Genomic DNA, 22441 nt, shown 5'->3' on the forward strand with positions numbered 1-22441 from the left:
CAAAAGTTTTACAAGTTGTGGATATGTTTATAGTACGCGAAATAGAAAGAATTCCCTTGATGGTCACATGTCAGCGTAACAACTATAGCTTTTTAAATTACAACTAGCTCTAGAGGGTTAATAGGCGAACTCTCTGATTTATGGCTATCTCGTGTTATGAAGGTCTCTCAGCGATATTCATACTAATTAGTACTACGAAATCGCTATTTCTCTCTTACAAATAGATTATCCTTGTTTAGATCTCTATCAGCGCTATAAATTTCTGAGGTTAAATTTTATAAAACATAGACATAGTTTGCTAATGGATGAGCGCCGACTCCAAGAGATGGCGCAACGGCAAGAGTTCTGCGAGTCTGCTGGAAATTCTCTAGTCAGTGCAAAACAGCCTACACAATTTATTGCGAGACTCGTATTTAAGCGTGACAGAAACACTGAACACCGAACACTTCACACGTGTCATACTTTAATAAAAGTATAAATTTAAATATAGTTGGCAATTTGGCATCATTCTATTTTAGATAAGATTGAATGGCCAGGATATTAGAATGCGTCAATTATGGCATCTTTCACTTTGACAGATTGTATTTCTTGATGGCTCCGTTTGAGTGTAGGACAAGCACTGCCCTTAGCATGACTATAAGACAAGCACTGCCCTTAGATTGCCAATAAATGCATTATGCTTGTGGAAAATTACCAAAGAATTTTAATTTTAAAAACTCAATGGTCTAAGTTATCTGCCCACAAATATTACAATGAGTAGAAGATGCTCATGCTGTTTTATCACAATCGCTGGTGTTTTATCTACCAAATCTGCTGGTTCCCATACTGTCTTCAAATAAATGTTGGTGGAAAATCATGGCCTACCGGATGAAAAGCTATCATTTCCACTTTTACACCAGTTCCTTTTATGCCTCCTGCTCGGAAACTAGTTAACAAATAAATAAAATATTTTACAATTAAAGAAACACAAAAGAATAAAGTTGCTCATCCACAAACGCTTATTGATTGTTTCTGCTAGACCTCAAATGTCTTCTTTCTATTGGTAAGACGAGGCATGAGAGCTGTGTGGATTCTCACAGGTTAGTCTGCTGTCCAGAGGCTAGTTAAACTACGAAACTCCATCAGTCACTAAAAATACTGTACTGACAGGTGAGATAGTATGCCCTTTGTAAATTTAAGATCAACTTTTACGACTCACTTTACATAGACTGTAAAATAATGTTTCCAAAGAATGTATGGTTATTTTTCATTAGTTTTGCCAGTTAATACATAAAATAAGAATGATATATTGAAAATAAATGCTGCATATTTGATATTCCTTGAAGTGCTTATGTCTATCTCTTGTACCTACCAAAGCACACCGATATTCTGATCTATGGTTTTTAAAGTACATCTCAGAAGATATATACACCTGCTAATAATATTATTTTATCAACAACTTTATTAAATAAAGCAGCCGTGTCTAACCACCTGTTGTCACAATGTACTTTCAAATTGTTAGAAATCTATTCTATGCTCTTAGCCCATATAGGCCTACTAAGTAACTTTAAGATGTCTATGGAGTAGAGGACAAATGATTCCTTTTAGCTTTCTGTGTTCGAAGTTTTAGAAGACGATGAAGATTCCATGGAAGCTGCTTGTAGTTTTTCTGGTAGAATTGTTAGCCTGCGAGGCCCATGACAAGAGTGGCCATTATTTGAACCAATTTGTGATAGAAGTACAAGGAGGAGTAGTAGAGGCTAGGAAACTGGCCACTGAATTAGGTTTCACTTACCACGAAAAAGTAAGTATTTTATAACGAAGTATTTACCTCCGGTGGTATTTTGTAGTATGACTCGTTTAGAATATTTAAATAAGAAAGTGTCATTTAGGATCAACATCCTACAAAACACAAAACTCTCATTTGAACCAAAATTTAGTCTCATCGGATCAATTTTATGCCAGTTATCATTTTTTTTCATATATGGATCGACCAATTAAAAAGAGTTTAAACTTTCCCACAGATAGGCATCTTATCGATATTGCAGCCAAGCAAAGCTGTGATATACCACTTATTCAAGCTCACGTTTTTTAAAACCGTTTCTACTAGGTTCAAAAGCGTTCATGCTTTCCTGAGTAACATAAAATAAAGGATCGATATTAGCACGTACATTTTGTTTTCATTTTTAAACTGCAGTAAGTAGCGCGAAACAGCAAGTAAAAACAATAATTTGTAGAAATTAGAATACGTCTAAATATTTTGCAGCAATACCCAAATATTAAAAAAGCTTCATGCTCTACACCAGGGTAACGGGTGTGTCATTAAAAGAGGCGTTTTAATGGAACCTAGATGAAAAATGTCACTAGAGGCTGACTAGCCATCAATTGAACACTTGTCTGTAGACATCACAGAGTTACTTCGCTAGACAACCTAACTGGACTGACCGAACATGACCTCTGCCTAGCACCAGCTACCTAAAATGTCAAAGGCATCAGACGGTATTCTTTAGGCGGAACACAGACAAACCCACATATTTGACTGTATTTCGTAAAAGTTGAATAAAAAATATCCTTATTTTTGGTAGATGGCCATTGATATAATACAAAGATAAAAAACAAACACAATTTGAGGTTTTGACAATTTGCTATCAGCAATTAGAAATGCCGTACAAAAAACCACAAAAGAAGTTTTTGTTGCTATATAGCACTACTCTTGTGTGCGCCTCAACAACGATGATCCTAATTAATATTGACATCTTCTGCTGCCTTCACATAGATAGCAGCCTTTGATTCAACCAGAACAGATTTACAAACCGAACATTTTATGGCTATTTCGCTGCCATAAGTGATATAATTGATGTCTTGAGCACACCTTGTATCGTTCTATCACACATGTATTTATTCAACGCTAGACTGACTGACTGCATGGGTGGTCGGCTGTTTTAGTCAGGTCTGAGATGATGCGTGCAAAATAGTAATGCTCCATTGACTTCAGAGAACTTGCATTTTTATGTTTTTCTACGTGGGCATCGCAGGAACGACAGACAAATATGATTGTCCAATCTACATATGCTGTCAAAAACAAATAACAGAGCTATAGATGAGCAGGTTGATTACTGAAGACACTACTGGTTTAAATTTTTAATCTAAAAATTAGTCTAACAGATTTGTCTAACAGATGTGTAGATTATTAGACTGATCAGAAATGTAACAGGATTTGATATAAAAATGTTTATAAAATTGTTCAAAAGCTCTGAAAACAGTAATAAACCTATAAAATATCTTGAGGAAAGAAAATATGTTTCACTATTTTAAGCAAATACAATAATTTATGTATATGATAACAAGAAAACAGGTTTTCTGTGATGTGATATGAGGGAATACTGGAGTCATACATAAAACCTGTGGTTATCGAGCTAACACCAGACAGCGGTTGGTTTATCGGCAGCAGATCAAATGAACAAACCTTCACACTGTTTGAAAAGCAATAATCTAGATAAAAGATGAGCCATCAGACACAGGTTTATGTGAAGACTTTCCCTGGCAGTTTGGCAGACTCTTTATGTGAGAAACAGCTAGCAGGCAGCAGGCAGTGCTTGTGAAATAAAAAGTTATCCCTCGTTTGAGGCTGGAAACCTTTGTACAAAAGTCTGTTGCGTCAATATTAGGTCTGGCTTCTGTGTTCTCTCAGCTAATTTCTTTTCAATTGCCTTCTCATTACAGTCAAACCTCAACACACAAAGTTAGTTCATTCTGAGATCTGCTTTGTATGTAAAGCCTTCATATGTCGAAGCAAATGTTCATATAAGAATACACTGTATATCATTTAATTCTTTCCATTGCCCAAAAACTGAAAATAGCTTCTTAATAGGTATATACTGCAAATAATTATAGCTAGTTTTATGAAAATACCTTTATGATATGATATGTTACATGAATATGAGACATTGTATATAACTACTGTATGTTTAAAACTTTGGGTCCAACAAGCAAATTATATAATTATAATAAAAACAAACTAATAAAGTAATAATTAAAAAAAAGGTTTTGGTTAATTTATCATATAATTAGAGAGAACTGTAGACTCATCAGTAAGTACACGTAGGTTCAGAGATAGAGTGCATTGAGTGATGTAATCTAACTTACACTAGGTCAAGTTTAAATTATTTTACCTTATATATTTTTAACTATTTTTGTTTTTATAATAATTTTCTAACTTTTATCAGTTTTTTCCCTTCTATTTGTAAAACTACAATGTTTCAATAAATTTAAAATAGCAAAAGTAACAAATCACCTTGAGTGTATATTCAAATATGTGCTCAAATTTCACATCATCCCTTCATTTGCGAATTTATACTCTGATCTGAAGTAGGAGTTAGTATACGCTAGAGAATGACTCGCAGTGAAACCTAGTTTTATTGCTGCAGATTCGACTGTAATTGTTAGTAGATGTAATCCGTAGAATGATGCTCATCATTTGCAAAATTACTTTCCTAAACAAACAATCAGCCATGTCAAACAATTTTTATATTTTTTAAGTGTTGAAGATTTGTCAAAAACTTCAACTGATCACTAAATGTATAATTTTACTTCACTATCTCTTGTTATTATTATCTCTTGTCTCATGGTCTAATGTGCTTTGACCGGCGATAATTAAGTTTATAACTATCTATAACTATAATGAACAGAAGCTAACTGATGCTTTATGTAACAAAACGCTAGTTGAACATATTACGTCTATTTGGCTTTCCTATTTCCTGCCATAAATTGTAACTTGATTGAAACTTAGCTTGCTGTCTGTATCACATCTATGATATTGAGCTAGTGATTATTTGACTCGACTATATAATATAACGGAATGTGATCAGCTATGAAGGTTACACTTATAGCATGACATGTGTCAGTTGACAACTAGCAGAAGATAGAGCGCAAAACAGACACGTAGAGCACTATAGACGAGTGTCTGTTTAGACTGCTACTACCTCAGCGCTAGGTTCCCAGAGAACCTATGGAATATAACCATCGCCTTTATTATGAGCCTACATGAGAAGTGTTTTGAGCGGAAGTTGACTAGTGCTGCCATTACCTTATATGTCTAAAGCCTCAACACTATGCGAAACAGCGTTTTAAAAATGACTCAAAAATTAAAATCGATGTAGTATTTAACAGCTATATATTTATTAGTTATATTAAAAATTATAATCAAGGGAAACTCTAAAAATTAAAATTAAAATCTGTGTTAGTGGTGACTTTAAAATGATGAAGTTAAAAACTTCTTCTAATTTTGTAAGCATTGTATAGTGAATATATTTGCCAAAGACCAAATTCTCCTGGATTTCTAGTCTTAATGGTCAAACATGATTCATATATCCTATACCTTGAGAACCTTCCTTTTTACTTCACTCACATCCGTCTTAGGAAATTTCACAAATATTTGTGCAACCTTTTATGTTACAGCTAAATTTCCTTGATGACCACTATGTCTTTACACATAAAGATGTTAGAGAGAGGCACAAGCGAGCAGCCCGCTTCCATGCTAGACTTCTGGCAAATCACCAGAAGGTTTGCTACTGTTTAGTGTGGTTGTTTCTATGGCTGTTTCTATGTTGATTCTTCTAATATTTTGACCTTCTGTGATCCGTTATGCGGTCATATGATTTGCATCACATAAAAGGAGCACCTATAGCATGAAAAAATGCATGCAGCCATCATATTTGAAATGTTGCTATGAAGTTCAAAAAAACTGAGTCCATGCAGATGGAACAGCAAAACTTTATGCATTATCCAGATAGATTGAACACCAGAATGTATTTTATAGCTCAAATTTTGAACCGAGTTATTAATGCACAGTAAGTTGCTATATTATTTCTAGCAAGTTCATAAAAAAATTACCAATGACTATTTACTTTATGCGTGCGAAATATTTTTAGCTTATTTTGAGGAAGTGAATTTTTGCTGAGCTTTTAAAATTTTTAAATTTATCAAATAAAATAACAACATCTGATTAGGCTGAATCAGTTTTACTACAAACCTGTTTTTCAAAGTAATGGAAGCAGTTTGTTTACACTTGGCTCTGCCACGATCACCATTGCGAAGACGGGATTAAAGAAGTTGAAACATTTGAACTGTGACTGTATATCTTTATTGCATATCTCTCTGAGAATGAATGAACTTCATATATACTGATATATGAGGTCAACACTTCAAGCACCTGACAAAGCCTGCTAAAGCGATTATTAGGGTGTCATAAATGTTCTGAAAACTGTTAGATTCATTTGTACATTACACGGTGTACCAACATGTAAGACTCTGGCAGCAATGCTGTCCTAAAGCAAAAGGTTAAAAAGTACTTTTCAGTGTCTGCCTAAGTAGATGCATAACAGAGGTGTTAATAAATTTAGAGAATCTGGCAAATGTACCAAAAGGAAGCAAAGCTATCAAAATATGCAGTCACATTAGATATTACCATTGACTTTGCATTTATCTGTCAGCATTCATGAAGTATGGTCACAGGTCACAGGTCACAGGTCACAGGTCACAGGTCACAGGTCACAGGTCACAGGTCACAGGTCACAGGTCACAGGTCACAGGTCACAGGTCAACCGTAAATGTTGATGTAAAAATATTGGGCTATAAACAATATCAATTGAAATAAGTCTACAAAAAAGATGAAGTCTACTCTGGACTGCTGGAAACTTGATCAGATACCAACTTTTATCGATTTCTCGATGTCTCTATTTGTCTTTCCCTGTGTTTCTCTCTGTGTTTCTCTGGGTTTCTCTGTGTTTCTCTGTGTTTCTCTGTGTTTCTCTGTGTTTCTCTGTGTTTCTCTGTGTTTCTCTGTGTTTATCTGTGTTTCTCTGTGTTTCTCTGTGTTTCTCTGTGTTTCTCTGTGTTTCTCTGTGTTTCTCTGTGTTTCTCCGCAACTCTCCATGTATGTCTGCGTCTCTCTGCGTCCCTTTGTATCTCTCCATGTTTCTCTTTGCATCTCTAATTTTTGAGAGCCAGTCTTTAAGTGCAACAGTCTCTTTATTGGTCAATTATATGTCAGCTCAACCAACTCAATTTTATCACTTTTTTATACCAACTCTCCACAGAGTCGCCAACTGAATGCATAAGTTTTGTTTGTGTGCTCTTTTAAATTAGAATAATGTTCTATATAATAAGTTTTATTTAAAATACTTTAAAGAAAAGAATGATGTAGTCTTTAGGAATAGTAAATACAACTAATCTATGCAAATATAATATAAGATGTCTTAAATCATATCCATGCAAGCAGAGGCTCATATGATGTGATTGTTCACTTTGATGTAGAATAATTAATGACTAGATATCACGGACAGGTACTCTGGTTCGAGCAGCAAACTGCGAAAGTTCGTGAGAAAAGAAGCTCTCTATCGAAAGAACTGACTCCTAATGAGCGGGCGACTGAGAGTGAGGCTTATCAAAGACTCGGTAAATCATTCAATGATCCGATGTGGACATCGTCCAAGCAGGACTGGTATATGGTGAATATTATTTAGGATTTAAGACCTTTTTTGTTAAATTTTAGATCTAATGTTTAGCTTCACCTATAGATTCTCGTGTTAATGCATTCTTCTAGCCTATTTCACGATTTAGTTGTATTTTTAGTATGACCACAAAAAAACTCCGTCTAACGACACAAAGACTGTTAAAACTGATCTCGGAATTTTACCAGCCTGGGACAAAGGCTACACCGGCAAAGGAGTTGTCATATCCATCTTGGATGACGGGCTCGAGTGGAATCACACTGACATACAGGAAAACTATGTAGGTTTAATTGTTAAGTTGGCACATTGACAGGTTTCTCTAGATTACTAATTTATAAAATAATAGATAAGATCATTAGATTTGACAGCAGAGCCTGCGCTGCGTACCACATCGAGTGATGAAAGAGGATAGGACAGACACACTTCATTTCCTAACTGGCTGTAGCAAAAATGTTGGCAGATAGGTTAATTAATAAACTTGGATACATTTTCTATTTCATCTTCACTGACTCGTTATAAAGTAACATCTTTGTTCACAATAACACAAATAAATTAATTGCCAAAAAAATAATCTTTTCTGCATTTTCCTCTCAACGCTCATTGAATCAAAATACTCTGCATGCCGGTTTGACGCAAAAGGAAACTTTCTCTTTTTTTCATTAGCAAGTATGTTGCTGCTCAAGTTAGAACCCCTGTACAATTTTATCTGATCCGGCTGTGTTCTTGGTGAGGGTGTAAAACACTCAGGTTGTCTGAGAGTTGTACAAGGATATTATTAAAGTTCATACTGCCCCGTTAGCTCTTGTTTCTTATGTTCTCATTTACGTTCAGAAGCATGAATAAAGAGATCTTGAGAAAAATCACGAGCTATTAAATTGGATTACCGAGTGTTCCAAATTTCTTGTCACCTCTTTGTAATCATAGTCAGTGCGATGATGGGCTGCACTTTTTTTGTTCTCTTTTAGGCACCACATGCAAGTTATGATCTCAACGATGATGATGACGATCCTTTTCCCAGATATGATTTCACAAACGAAAACAAGTGAGTTTTTATTTTTTTTTGTGTTTGTTCTCCACAGTTTCGCAACTCCAGATCTATTTTGAGCTAGGGAACAAATTCCTGGTTGACATTTGTACTCTAAATACGGTCACCTTAATTTTGGCAATGTATTTGTAGACACGGTACACGGTGTGCAGGAGTCATAGCGATGGTTGCCAACAACAATTGGTGTGGCGTCGGAATCGCGCCTCATGCCAAAGTTGGCGGTGTCCGTATGCTTGATGGCCCAATATCGGATGTGATTGAATCTAAAGCAGTATCTTTCAATGTCAAAAATATTGACATTATGTCAGCATCGTGGGGTCCAAGTGATAATGGTAGAATGGTGGACGGACCGGGCAAACTGGGAAATGTTGCATTTGAAAAGGGCATTACAGAGGTAACAGTCCATCTTTATATCCTGGTTTAAAAGGATGTCCCATCTGATTATATGGGAGCTACAGCTAGTCTACTACTAGTCTGGAGCTACTGTAGTATGTTGGTGTCAAACCTCGATGCATCAATAATTTTACCAACTAAAAGGCTTGAAAATCTACAGCTAATATATAAGTGGATATTGTCACAATGACCAAAGAGGAGTTCAGAAGATTTAGTATTTCAGTAATGAATCTTTATCAGTGAGCGCAGGCTTCATTTTAGCTTCAGAGTTGCTCATTAGTTAGTTATTCACAGCAGATAGTAATTTTTATGGCAAAGTTATGCAAACCATTAGATAAATCGAAGGTTAATCTGACATGATAAAACTTTACACTAACCAAATAATTGTAAAGACAGATTACATTTTAATAAAATGTTTTGAAGTTGGATTCTAAACTTCTCTGTTCTTATATTTCACAAACTGGAATTTCAATTTTTGACACCTTTTCAGTGTTCTTATTTTTGATTTGCTGTAGTTGCCACGAGATGTCCAGTAGATAAGGAAATTAACTAATTCCATAAGCCAAGTTTCAAAAACGCGAAAGTCTGAGAAATTAAGCCGAACCATCAAGATAGCTACACTAAGCTTTAAGTTCCTATTGATATCACAACGCAGATACGTAACGCAGATACGTAACGAGCGTGTCACCTTTAAACCTTTCTGTCCTCAATTCTCTACTCATAAATAGACACCAGAGAAATTCTATTAATAGACCTTCTAACTCTAACACGTCACAGGGTCGGCACGGTCGAGGAATTATATATGTTTGGGCATCAGGCAATGGAGGACATCGGGGAGACAACTGCGAGTGTGATGGTTATGTGTCTAGCCCATATACCATATCTGTTAGCGCCGTATCAACCTCAATGCGCAGTCCCTACTATGTAGAGCGCTGCCCAAGCACAATGGCTACGACCTTCTCAAGTGGTGCTGTAACAGACTCTCAGATTGTAAGTACTAAAAATAGGATTGCTCGGTTGAACCAAACAACATGAATAGACCATTGCTTGTTTCATGCATGATTCATGTTTAGAGGGTGAGATGAACACTACCAGCTAGGAGACTTTGCAGCTAAGGCATCAGTTACTATATAACCTCTAGTAGGTAACTCACAGGCTGACTTATGTGTCAAAGGTCATGATTATAAGAAGATATTAGTCAAGGTAAAAAGTTGTTTCAACAGTCGGGAGACAGCCTTTGCTGACACCTGAGTACCAGAGAGATGGCTGGCTGCTGATGGAATATTGAAACAATACATAGTGCATATACAATGATTCCTAACGTATAATAATACAGTTTCATTTCTTATTGAGTTTAGCCACTTTGTCACACCAACTTATTCATTTAAGAGATTATAAACTCTCAAAAACTTACTAAAGCTATTTTTTGTTTGAAAATAAATAAGGTATGAAATGATTTAGTGGAATTTTAAATAAAAATTTAACTCATTCGCATATCTTTATATGATTGATTTTAGGTCAGTGCTGACCTCCACAACCTCTGTACTCAGTATTTCTCAGGGACCTCAGCGTCCGCTCCTCAAGGTGCTGGCATTGTAGCCCTAGTTTTGCAAGCTAAGTAAGTGTTCTATTTCCTTCTTATGACATCGCATATCTAACCAGAGGAAATTAGTGATTGACTAAAACACTATTGCATACAATTAATCAATATTGCTCTTTGCAGGTCAGTTTCTCCAGTTGTTAGGCAACAATAGCACACTGGTTGATGTAATTTAACAATAGGGCTATTAGAGGGCTTTTAATTATCTTTGTCAATATATTATCAAAGCGATGTGTTAATAAATGTGTCTCATTAGCCATCATTAGATCTTCTGACACCAACATTTTTTTCCTAATCAATTGTGGGTGGAAGGCAACAATTCCTAAAGCTCGTGGGAAATGCTTTTAGAATTCAAGCAAGGTTGACTAGAAAACTCACAGCCAATCACAACACTTGAATAAGCTAAGGAGTAAACCTTACAGACTTTTACCGTCTCTAATATCCAAAGTTTCCTAAATTTGTTCAACTCATTTCATATTGTCTCAGTTTTACCCTCAGTTAACCCTCGCTGTTTGCTGGCCCATCAGGTCGCTGACTCGTAGATTCTCTCTCGTGACCGATGGGTGTTTAATAATGAACCTCTTTTGTTAAGTGTTATTGTTATGGAATTTGGTCTAGTCTGAGTGCATTAATTCAATTTGGCATTTGAACTAGTTGGGAGGTAGAGAGCAGACATGCCTATCTCCTGTGGCAGTGCCTACCTTCTATGGTGACAGAGGATGGCTTCCAATATCTTTGCATAATGACAAATGACTTAACACGGGATAAAGCTCCTTGTTGGTTTGACTCGGTGAATTTCAGTGAAATTTGAAGTGTAATAATAAATTCTAAAAGAAGGCAGTGCGTGACATAGTGACGAATATGACAGGCTGTGTGTACTTGTCTCCATCGGTATGGCAACAGCGGGGATGGCTGCGAGATATGCAGAGGGTAATGAGTGTTGTGGAGACGCTGAGTCTGCTTCTGCTGTCCAAGTCGCTGGCTCAACGTGTCTCCGCCACTTTTCTCGGATGTCACTGGCTATGATAGCTGAGCTTGGTCCCCAATCTTGCATCCATAAAACACACATAATAAGCCATTTAGAGGGTTAATGTGTAGTATTGCTAGAGCCGTGTTACTCAAAGTCTGAAATGACTCTAGATGTAATATTTTTGTGTTGAAGATATTACGGGTTTAACTGCTTCCATAATCTCAAATTATAATTTTACCATAATTTATGCGTCTTAAAAGAAAGAAGATTGGCGCTGATTTGAAAATTAAAGTATAACTACATAACATTAAACAACTGGCCTTAATGTTTGCTATAATTGATGTGTACTCATTTGCCAGCTTTTGAGGGACTACCGAAGGTGGAGGAGAGGAGCTATAAGATGATCGTGTAAACCGGACTCTTCCATATAGATGACTCAATACCATGCGTATACAGGCGCCTAGCGTATTAATAACTAAATATTATCCAGCGTCTTATATTGCTAAAGGATATCATCACCGAGAGTTTAGCGATACATTTATCCCATTACAAGTTGTATCAACCTTGGGACGCAGAGTGTACAGCACTACTGATCATAATATCTAGTGGCATGGTTCATTGACATTTATGAAAAAGTGTACGATACCTTTTATTAAAAGCTTTTATTTATCTGTTGAATGCCGTTTGCAAAAGTTTACTATAACGTGTTATGATGATCTTTAAAAGGTCTATGTCTGAAAATGTATGGATGCTCATACATATGGAAGAAGAGCTGACATATGCAGGTAGTTCAGAACCTAGTTAAGTTTTAAATTATGTAGGCTGTATGAGTTATGAATTCTACCAGAGGCTGTATAAAGGACGAATCTATGTCACAATTACCTTTTACCTGACGACATTCATAAAGAGGTATAGAGCTGGCTAAATAGAGCTCAAGAATAAATATATAGGTATTTAGTATCTTACAGCAAATCCAGATAAGACATCCAAAAATATTTATATTCAGTAATTTTAGACTAAACTACAACCTTTATTGAACAAAATATTTAAACAGCATGACGTGATATTAGTTACTTCTCTAAACATCTGTCAAGCACTTGTGCCTCGTAGTCAGATTGAGAGTTGTCAACATGGTTACCATTTTGCCAAACACCTAGCAAGCACTTGTGCTTAATAGTCAGACGGAGAGCTAACACTTAGCAAGCACCTTCACTCAGGAGTCAAATGGAGAGTTGTCAAGATACACAATATCTTGCCAAATGCTTAGCGAGCACCAGCGCTCTGTTGTCAGTTGCTGAATATGCGGAAGTTATGTTAAATGTAAGAACTTGCAGTTAATTAGTTTTTAGGGTTGGTCAGGTCTCTGGTAAACTGGCACTTGCAAACCCGCTACTGACATGTCTGTGCACAGATAGTGACATTTTAGATATACACTCAGTAGATATTATATAGATGATTTCTATTGTTAAATTGCTATGTTCTTTTAATGGGAGTTCTGTATAAGATTTGCTGGCATGAAAACAAATTGCTTTGTTGCAAAAGATTTAAAAAACTCATGAATGAATTTTCATTACCCTAGATAATGAGATTTCATCTATCGTTTCCTCTATTCCAAATAATTGTAACTGTATTACAAATTTTCGAAAGAGGGATTTCTAGAAATATTGGCTCTGAAATTAAGAATCATTTATGTCATATCGACTCAGTTATTTGGCTACCAGAAGTCTTGCGCAAAGAAGCTCTGCTTCCTGAGAAAAAGATCGTCTAAATGGGTGTGGTCTGTTTGTGAAACTATAGTTAAACTAGAGAGTTATTTGAAATAAACATTTCAGAATTACTATCATAGAGCTACTCGCAATAGAGATTGCAATAAGCTAATAGATATCTATCTCTTGAATAGCTAGAACTGTCTCTCTGCGTCTCTTTGTCTCAGGTCATATCACATAAATGATGTTGCAATTATAGATAGCATCTGTAATGACTAGAGAGGTGCTGGGTGCCAGTTAATCCCCAATAATATTTTTACGCTCTCCTAGACATGGCCTGGTTCAATAAATTCCCTTCAATGCTCTTTCCTTATGCAAACAATAAAGATTTTGACATGTACATAAATAAAATATGCATATAACAATTATAATATAGATTGAACCTATTCCACAAGTAAACTGACAGAGTTTGTCTCCTAGAAGATGACAAAATGCTTCCAAGTACAGGCACTACAAATAAATTCAATAAAATCCAGTTTGCAGAATATTATTGTAATATATTACATAAGACAATTATATTTAAAAAAATGAAGCCTTTATAAGTTTTTGAAAATTATTTTTACAAAGTGAACTGCAAGCTTTTTTTGGCTCATAAATATTAAACCAAACTAATTTTTCTAAAAACTAATTTTGTTTTGATTTGTAACCGAACCGAACTTTAACAGGTGAAGCCAGAGATCTCTATTGCAGACTACTTAGAAACATCATTTAAACTCTAGAAGAGTTCTTTTAATAGTCAGTAAGCTGACCTTTACACTGCTGAAAAATAAAATTAGCTTATCGTAAAGTTACCCGTTGTTCAAAAAAAGATTATAAAATGATCGTTATTTTTTTCTAATTTTTTTCTGTTCTAGCCCAATGCTTAATTGGAGAGACGTGCAACATATTATTGTATGGACAGCGTCACCCTATCCACTGTATAATGAGAAAGGCTGGCGGACTAATGCTGCCGGCTTCAAGGTTAACCACAGGTGAGAGCGCTTAAACTTTTTATTTTTATTATGATGTTTTGGAATAAAAAGATGATGCTATGCAAAAATCAACTCTTAAAAATATTAGTACATTAGTTATTTAACAGAGTAAAATGAGTGCGACTTTTGAAGGTTGTCAACAGAGGTCATGCTGCGGTATCGATTGGCTAAATATAACTTTTTGTATTATTAGTTTAGAGCAAATACTAAATATTGTTCAGTTTTTAGGTAATTAAATTAAAATTAATTTACTTTTATTAGCATCATATCGCAGGTGACGAAAAGGAACTGTAAGACCGTGAGAGAATCATAGTTAGTTATTAATTGTTTTACACTGAACATTTTATTCCGGCCGCTCAAAACCATCTTTATAATCCGTCACCAAAGGTGTCACAATCCCGAGCTTAATATTTAAAGCCTGATTATAACATTATTCACACTTTACCAGCAATGTTGAAATTCTTCTTAAAGATTGTCAATAACAACACTATTACATACAACTTATATAACCAGATGGAAACTGGCAAGAGCCTAAATAAGCTCGTTACTAGCTGGACAAAACTCAAATGTAACTTCAAGTGAATGCCTAAAAATTGTATAGAACTATTACAGCTGGCTTATCACAATATCAAAGAACTCTTGTTGTAGGTTTGGGTTTGGTCTGATGAATGCTATTGACATGGTGGAACAGGCTGAGAAATGGGTCAACGTTGGAGAGCGAATAAAATGTGAAATAAACATCACGGATTCCTTGCCTCGGTAACTCACACGATCTATTGTATTCCAACTAAAACTTTATTTACTCATTGTCCGCTAGAAATACAGAAGTCTGTGAAATGCGCAAAGACCCACCGCGGGGAACTTGTAAGATTTCTAGCTTGTCACCTGCCAAGGCACGCGGCTCTACACTAGTAGATGGAGCAATGACAAGCAGCGCTCAGTGCTCATTGCTTTCGTAATTGATATCGATATAAAGCAAGCACTGCGACTTTAATTTGAAGGCAGTCAGTTCACCAAAGTGGTCTTGTTCAGCGTTGATGTGCAATCATAGACTGCTATTAGGAGATGTTCCTTAAGCTATTACTTGTAATAGATTCAATCTTAACCCTTTAATTTGCGCTCAAGCAAATTGCGCCGACATTCACTCCATTTTTGCACTCAATTTCTTACAAGGTAAACAATTGACTTTCTTGACTAAATTGAAGATTAAAGCCATCAAATAGCTTTGAGTTAATTCTGTGATAAAAACCACAAATTTAGTATAGATTTATCAGCGATGTTGTAAAGTTTTATTTCTAATGGCCTTCGTCGGCGCCCTTCTTTCATTGGGAAAGTGAGTTTTATTTGAGTCATTACGGAAGATGGTTGATGGCCGTACAGGGTGGCTGAGTCGAGTTCACATGGCCATGGGCTCACGCTGAATTGTCCAACGCAGCGACTCGCCTGCCCAGAACTAATTGCAGATTAATACCCATGATAATTAATAACATTCAGTGCCATATTTGAGTTAATCACCTCTATTTACCATATTCAGTATCATTTTATAGATTTAAATGTTAATTTTTCTTCATTGTTGCGGTTTGAATCGTGTGAGCATTGGCGCAGATAAGTGTCTTTGTTGAACCCAGAAAGTACATATTTTAATCAATTCTATTGTTTAAATGAATGTTGAAGGAGCCAGTGTTCGTTACGACCATCTATTCCCATGCGGCTTATACCGAGCTTCGACGAGATAAAAAGTTGCTAAATACGACCTTGTGACGCTGTCACCGAGCATCTCAAGCAAACTTCCTTCGAGTGTCGCAAGGAATGTTCTTATTCTTCTGTCTATGAAGGTTTTTTTCTGAGCTCAAGAGTGTTTTAAAGAAACTGACCTACAAGTTCTTTTATCAAATGATAAATTTTTTGTTCAACAATATTACCCTGTTGGTGATTTACCTTTAACTTTTGACGTTTAGAGAAATATCTAGAAACAAAGCGGCAAATATAAAGATCGAGGTCACAGAGTCAGACTGTGGCATCAATTATCTGGAGCATGTGGAATTGGTTATGACAGCTTCTTATAGCAAGAGAGGGGACCTCAGTCTAGATTTAACATCTGCTCAAGGTACATATGGTTTCCTAATCCTATATATGTTCTTTGATGACAAGCCCTCATGTGTTTTGTGTTCTATAATAGTGATAGGATAGATCTACAGCATTAGACAGAGTTGTGTTATGAAATCTATGTTTAACCATGGAATAATGACTCATCGCTTGCAGGTAGGGGGAGCTTCAGTATTATTAAAGCCTGTTTTACCTGCGCTCATGTGTCTAGTGGTAGCAATCATATATAAAATATAAAAAATTTTTATAGTCAGTAGTAACAGATTTTGTGTAACAGACTGTTTTATTGTAGTAAAACTTTTACTTAGCATGAGCTCAATAAAATGTTGTCAAATACATTAGGACAAACAAGACGTTGTTGAACATAGCTTTCATCCATTATCAACGAATAACTTTTTTTAAATTAATCTTGAATTAAACAGATCAATTAGAAAATAGAATTACACTTCATATGTGAACATACTTTTTCCAAATATAATTTATAGTCAGATCATATAAATTACAATTAATATTGTAATTTATATGATCAATTCATATAATTTTTATCATAAGTTGTTTGGTCAGCTTTAGGTTTGGTTCATAACAAAAATAACATATAAACTAATGAAAGCAGCAAGTAGAGTTGTATTTGCATCATAAACAAAAAAGAAATAACATAATGTAGATGAGATGTATTTTTTTAGAATACTGTTTTTTGTTAAAGCTAAAATTCCACTACACCAGTGTAACCTTGTCTTATATGTGCAATGCTGATAGATTCAATTGCGTGTATGGCCAGTTAAAAGAATGAGGTGCTGTTGTTCAATCATCAAAGTCATCTCAGGGCCAATTAAAAGTATTTTATACATTTTTACATTAACAGCAAATCTGTAAAAATTTTGTCTGTTAGCCGGTAGAAGTCAGCTTGTCATCCGTAACTGCTCCTTGGCTGCGCACACCTAAACGTGTGGCGAGCTTGTATCTCCATTATATATCCATTAGACACCACTTTCAAGAATAAAAAAAGAAAATCATAAATTACTTAAAAATTGCTCCTTCATTTGCGCGTAATGAGGGAGAACATTGTTTTTCACGCGCTTCTGGTCACAAAGCGAGACCTGACCTCTAGTAAGATTGTTATGGAACATTTAACACCTTTTTGCTCATGCGCAGGTTAGTGTAACATAAACGACAATTCTTGTAGAGGCTTTAACTGATCTAGAAGTCAAGGAGCCATAGTGTTTATTAACCCGAGTAATGTGACAAAAATATGCATAACGTGCCATTAGTTTATCTCAAATTTTTGTTAAATATCAACTTAAATTTTTATGAAAGTTAGAATTTGTGCAGAAACAATATTAGTTTGAGTTAATTGATCGCTGACACACCCTGCAATTACATGTAAATGGACATCTCATGAGAAACAAAATTTACCGATACTTAATTTAGTTTGAATGCAATAATTAAATGAAAAATAACATCACTTATGAAAATACATAACAATTTTATTTTGCCCGTAATGCCTTTTTACAAATTCAAAAAAAGTTTGGTATTGTTGATTTAGCCACAATTCGATAAGATCCTACGAATAACTTCCAACTTTTAGGATCTCGGGTGTCGATGATGCGTCCACGAGACAACGACTTCAATAATATTGGCTACATACAATGGCCATTCATGTCTATTCAAACTTGGGGAGAGAAACCTCACGGAGAGTGGCAGCTTCATGTTTGGGATGACGTAAGTAAATTTTTGCATATTTCTTGTAAATTGGTCAAATTCAAGGCACATCGTAAAATTCTTTAGAATACCAGATTTTTAATTTTGATGCATATAACTTTATTGATATACCCTGTTGGTGCCTGGAGTAGTCGTTACCACTTGATGGCAGGTATAGCATGGGGATGAGACAAGGCTTCCCTGTAATGGGGTATAACGTTGTAACTTGTTCTAAAAAGAGTGATGACACCCCCTGACTAATGAAGCTTGTGGCAGAAAACTTACTTGAGAAGTTGCAGTTTATGAGCCTTATGGTATGTTTATCTTTATGGCTGCGATATCTGAGCCAACCATAGAGAGCTAAAGACAGAAAACTATGTTTGACAATGACCTAAAGACTTTTCTGACAGTTTTATTTCGAAAATAAAAGTTATTACAGTTAGGTTACAGAAGCTATAAAAGGTCCGAAAATATAAACAGGTTTCTTACCAATGAGCCCTCCGCCAGATTATGCCAATCAATATTTTTGGCATCAGATTCAAACATGTTGAGAAATTACTTGTTGCAGGCATCAGGGTTTTTTAGTGTCAACAAAACTTTGCAATTGTTTAAACTTACAACTTTAAAACTTACTTTTTTGCAGCCTATCATCCTGTTAATCAGAAAAAACACACAAATATTATATCTGACAATTATTGTTATATAATCTATAGAAAGGGTATGGCAGCAAAGCTAGTGGTGTATGCCAGTATTTTTCTCCTATGCTTGAGTTCCAATGTGTCAGAGGGTGTGCATCTGGTTCCTTCTTTAAGATATCGCAATGGAGTTGGGCTATAGAACAAAAAAGAAATGATATAATGTAGAAGAGAATCTAACTGTATTTATTTTGAATATTATTTTTTTGTTAAAGCCTCCGTCAAGCCTCCACTTTTTGTATCAAGCCTCTGACTGTCCCAGGCCAAAAAGTCTCCAGCAGTTTATACTTTATCATAAATGAAAAAATGCTTAAAACTGCACATTCACCTTGCGCTATAAAGCATTAGTCTTCTGTTGGTAAACACATAGTAACAGCTACAGTCTAGAGGTCTAGAACTCCTGACCAGCAACAGGATAAGGTTTGATCCCTAAAATAGGTGACTAGTAGGGATAGGAATGGCATCCAACTTACCTTAAATTGTTTCCTGCAGCAAGACATGTCTCCAGTCGTCGAGGCTCCTTTGCCACAGGACTCAGACACGTTTAGCCGAGATCACAGAGCCATCGTTTGTGCATAAAAGTATTGCGCTTAAAAACACACACAGGCTCTATTCGCAGTAAGCCAAGCAGGCATAACACTCAGTCTTCGAGGGATTGCTGACACTAACAAAAGAGACCGGTAGTTTGGGTGGCAGAGCAAGAAAGGGCAGACACATTTTTGTTTGCCGAATAGAAATTTTCCTTATTTCTGGTAGAATGATAGCAATCCTACCTACTTTTGCTTGCGGAGTAAAAGGAGGCGTACTTACCACTTAGGGGCTATGTCAATTATTTACCTTTTAGAAGCTATGCCAGTTGCTGCAAGTTGAATAAAAGGAGGAATATTTTTGGTGAAGCATAAAAAGGCATACTTAAATATGGTGGATCTGTGAAAATGTCTGCGCCTACTTTAAATGGTGGAAAACGAAAAAGCATGCCCACTGCTGATGAAAACCTAAAAAATATAATTTTGTGCTAGTAAAAAGGTTATCATAGGGACATCGGAAAGGTTAACGAGAGCTTCAATAGTTATATTTGGTATAAAAACAACTACTTTTTGTGTAATCAGAGTCATCTCCTCACGTTTGTGCAAGAGAGACAAATCTTAAACTAAACTGCAGTTGTTAAATCTGTCCTTATTATTAGTAATATGTTTTATGTTAAGAAGTTGCTGTTACCTACAGGTCACAGAATAATTGAGAAGTAAAGCAGTGAATGTACATACAAATATGCTACATAATACTTTTTTACACTTAACAAATGAGCAGCAGTGGGGGAGGGGCATATTAATCTACAAGACGAACAAGTTGCTCAAACATTTGATTTGCTCTCAAAAAAGATTTTTTTGGCTCTGACACTCTATGAGTTAATACCTAAAATCATGGTTAGGTGCACAGTTCAGCTATGGAAGTATAACAACTATGCTATTCTAGCAAACAACAATAATTACAATATGAGGCTTTTTATCAACACTAGCTAGAGTGAGATGTGCTATACTACGGGCTGGTTATACTTGCCCAGCAGCTATATAAGTAAAAATAATTGCATCTGGCACTGACCCTGTATGATTCTATAAGAGTGGAGTATGTTAGCAGAACCATATTGTGTCACTTGTCATTTTAGAAGAGTATTACCGAAGATGACCGGCACGGACAGGTGCTCCAAGTAACCCTTCGTATATTTGGCACTAAGGAGATGCCTCATGTAATGAAAACTGCTAAGGGACACCGACGGTCTTACAACTTCCAGCTTCAAGATATTATCAAGAAAAAGTTTGTAAGTTGAGAAGTTGAGAAGTTAAAACGCTGAACTGACTGAGTAAAGAGCTATTTCACAAAAGTTAATCAATTTCTCATTCAACAAAGTTCAGGAAATAGCAGTTTTAATGTTTTCAGTTATAAATCAATTTTTGTTCAATTTCAAATCTTTGAACCTGCAGTGTCCATCAATAAGCAAATTGTAAGTTTATATCATATTAGTTTATTGAAGACTGTCTTAAGAGCTGGTGACGCAGGCTGATGTTTTACGCTGATGTATACTTTGGTAGGACTTTATGAGAGACAATCTGTTTGGCACATGCTGTTGCTGCCACTGACATGTGCACTAAATCTCGTACATTAGCGCTGCTTTAGAATGCCTTTGCATTGCTATGTCTCTAGTTGACTAACTTAGCAATAAGTACACTCTCTGCTTTCTGAAAAAAGGCATATTACTAGTTTAATTTTTGGCTTAAAACTAATAAAGTTAGATGGTTTTAGAAAAGCCTTAAACTTATTTAACCAACATGCTGCCAGTTTGGGTATTCATGCAAAATAGCGACTTTGTTCAAAACGTTGTGAAGAAAACATTAAAAAATTCGATCAGTTTTTAGGTCTGCTACAGGATCAGTATGTCATCTTTTGTCAAATATCGGTAGACCAAAGTTTACTTGGGAAGTCGGTTTGCATTTCATATATAGTTTAAGTATGAATATCAGGAAGATATTTTTGCATTTATAGATAAATTATGGTGCACTCTTAGGCATAAGATCTTTCACAAAAGGCTTCATATATTCTAAAACATCTCAAAATAGTTCGATGTCAAACAGTTTGTTGAAGCATCATCTCCTTATTCTTGATAATAAAAGAGGCTAGCCATTTCTTGTAACAATGGCAAACGGCTGGAAAAGAGGATTTTTTAGTTTTAAGGTTTGCCAACTTAATAGCACCTTGTTTTTTCAGTGTAACTAAAGATTTGCCCTATTTGGCTGGCAGGTCTTTGTGTTGCGCCTATTGTTTGGCTGGCTTGTCAGTGATGTGTAGTGAAAGGATGCATATATAGAGAAAGTAACTGATATTACAACGATGATATCAAATTAGCAGCTGTGTGCTAGGTCTATAGTAATATGTAGTAGGTGCATAGTATGACAAATCACCTCTCCTCGCTCTCTTACAGCCTACGAAGGACATTTCTGGTGAACTGCTTGGAGATGTGGCGGGATGGCTCAACATTGGATAAATTATGTTATATCATTTTGAAATCTTTATATCAATTAATGAATATTAGTATAAAGCAGTGTAGGATCCTCTTTATTCCCTTATTGGTTCCTTTTTTACAGATTTAGTAATTATTTTCTGTAGGTTGATCACGGGTTTCCATGAATAACTTACAAACGACTAACATGCTCGTATAACAAACAATTGGAAAAGCAAACATATCAGAAATGAAGAGCATCAATTTTAGAATAAGTCTATTACAGTTTGAATGATCTTAGGCTAAACAAGAAACAAGCACAAATGTCATGTTTGTTTTAACTGACAAGTATTAATGCTACTCCAATCTTGTAATTTACCAAGTCTTGAGTTGCACCCAAGTACAAATGACGCAATCAAATATAGACATGTACAAATGATACGTTCAAATATAGACTATGTAAAAAGGATACAATCAAATATAGACTATGTACAAAAGATACATTCAAATATAGACTATGTACAAAGGATACGTTCAAATATAGACTATGTAAAAAGGATACAATCAAATATAGACTATGTACAAAGGATACAATCAAATATAGACTATGTACAAAGGATACAATCAAATATAGACTATGTACAAAGGATACAATCAAATATAGACTATGTACAAAGGATACAATCAAATATAGACTATGTACAAAGGATACAAT

General features: G+C 35.4%; 1 protein-coding gene across 1 annotated transcript; it reads left to right on the top strand.

Moving 5' to 3' along the window:
* Nucleotides 1-1066: 1066 nt before the first annotated feature.
* Nucleotides 1067-21831, top strand: LOC137391055 (neuroendocrine convertase 1-like). Its single transcript, XM_068077400.1, has 15 exons — nucleotides 1067-1149; nucleotides 1604-1783; nucleotides 5437-5541; nucleotides 7323-7487; nucleotides 7612-7770; nucleotides 8456-8532; nucleotides 8668-8929; nucleotides 9706-9918; nucleotides 10446-10546; nucleotides 14119-14235; nucleotides 14884-14994; nucleotides 16194-16342; nucleotides 17927-18060; nucleotides 20398-20550; nucleotides 21709-21831. The coding sequence occupies exons 2-15, from the start codon at nucleotides 1616-1618 to the stop codon at nucleotides 21769-21771; spliced, it is 1977 nt and encodes a 658-aa protein (XP_067933501.1). The 5' UTR covers nucleotides 1067-1149; nucleotides 1604-1615; the 3' UTR covers nucleotides 21772-21831.
* The last annotated feature ends 610 nt before the right edge of the window (nucleotides 21832-22441 follow it).

The sequence above is a fragment of the Watersipora subatra genome, chromosome 3, assembly GCF_963576615.1.
Source record: "Watersipora subatra chromosome 3, tzWatSuba1.1, whole genome shotgun sequence".
Taxonomy (NCBI): Eukaryota; Metazoa; Bryozoa; class Gymnolaemata; order Cheilostomatida; family Watersiporidae; genus Watersipora; species Watersipora subatra.

Excerpts from the sequence above, each read along its gene's own strand:
- LOC137391055 (XM_068077400.1), top strand. The coding sequence starts at position 1,616 with ATGAAGATTCCATGGAAGCTGCTTGTAGTTTTTCTGGTAGAATTGTTA. Across the intron at positions 7,771-8,455 it reads CTGACATACAGGAAAACTAT|GCACCACATGCAAGTTATGA; the intron begins GTAGGTTTAATT and ends GTTCTCTTTTAG. Across the intron at positions 10,547-14,118 it reads GCCCTAGTTTTGCAAGCTAA|CCCAATGCTTAATTGGAGAG; the intron begins GTAAGTGTTCTA and ends TTTCTGTTCTAG.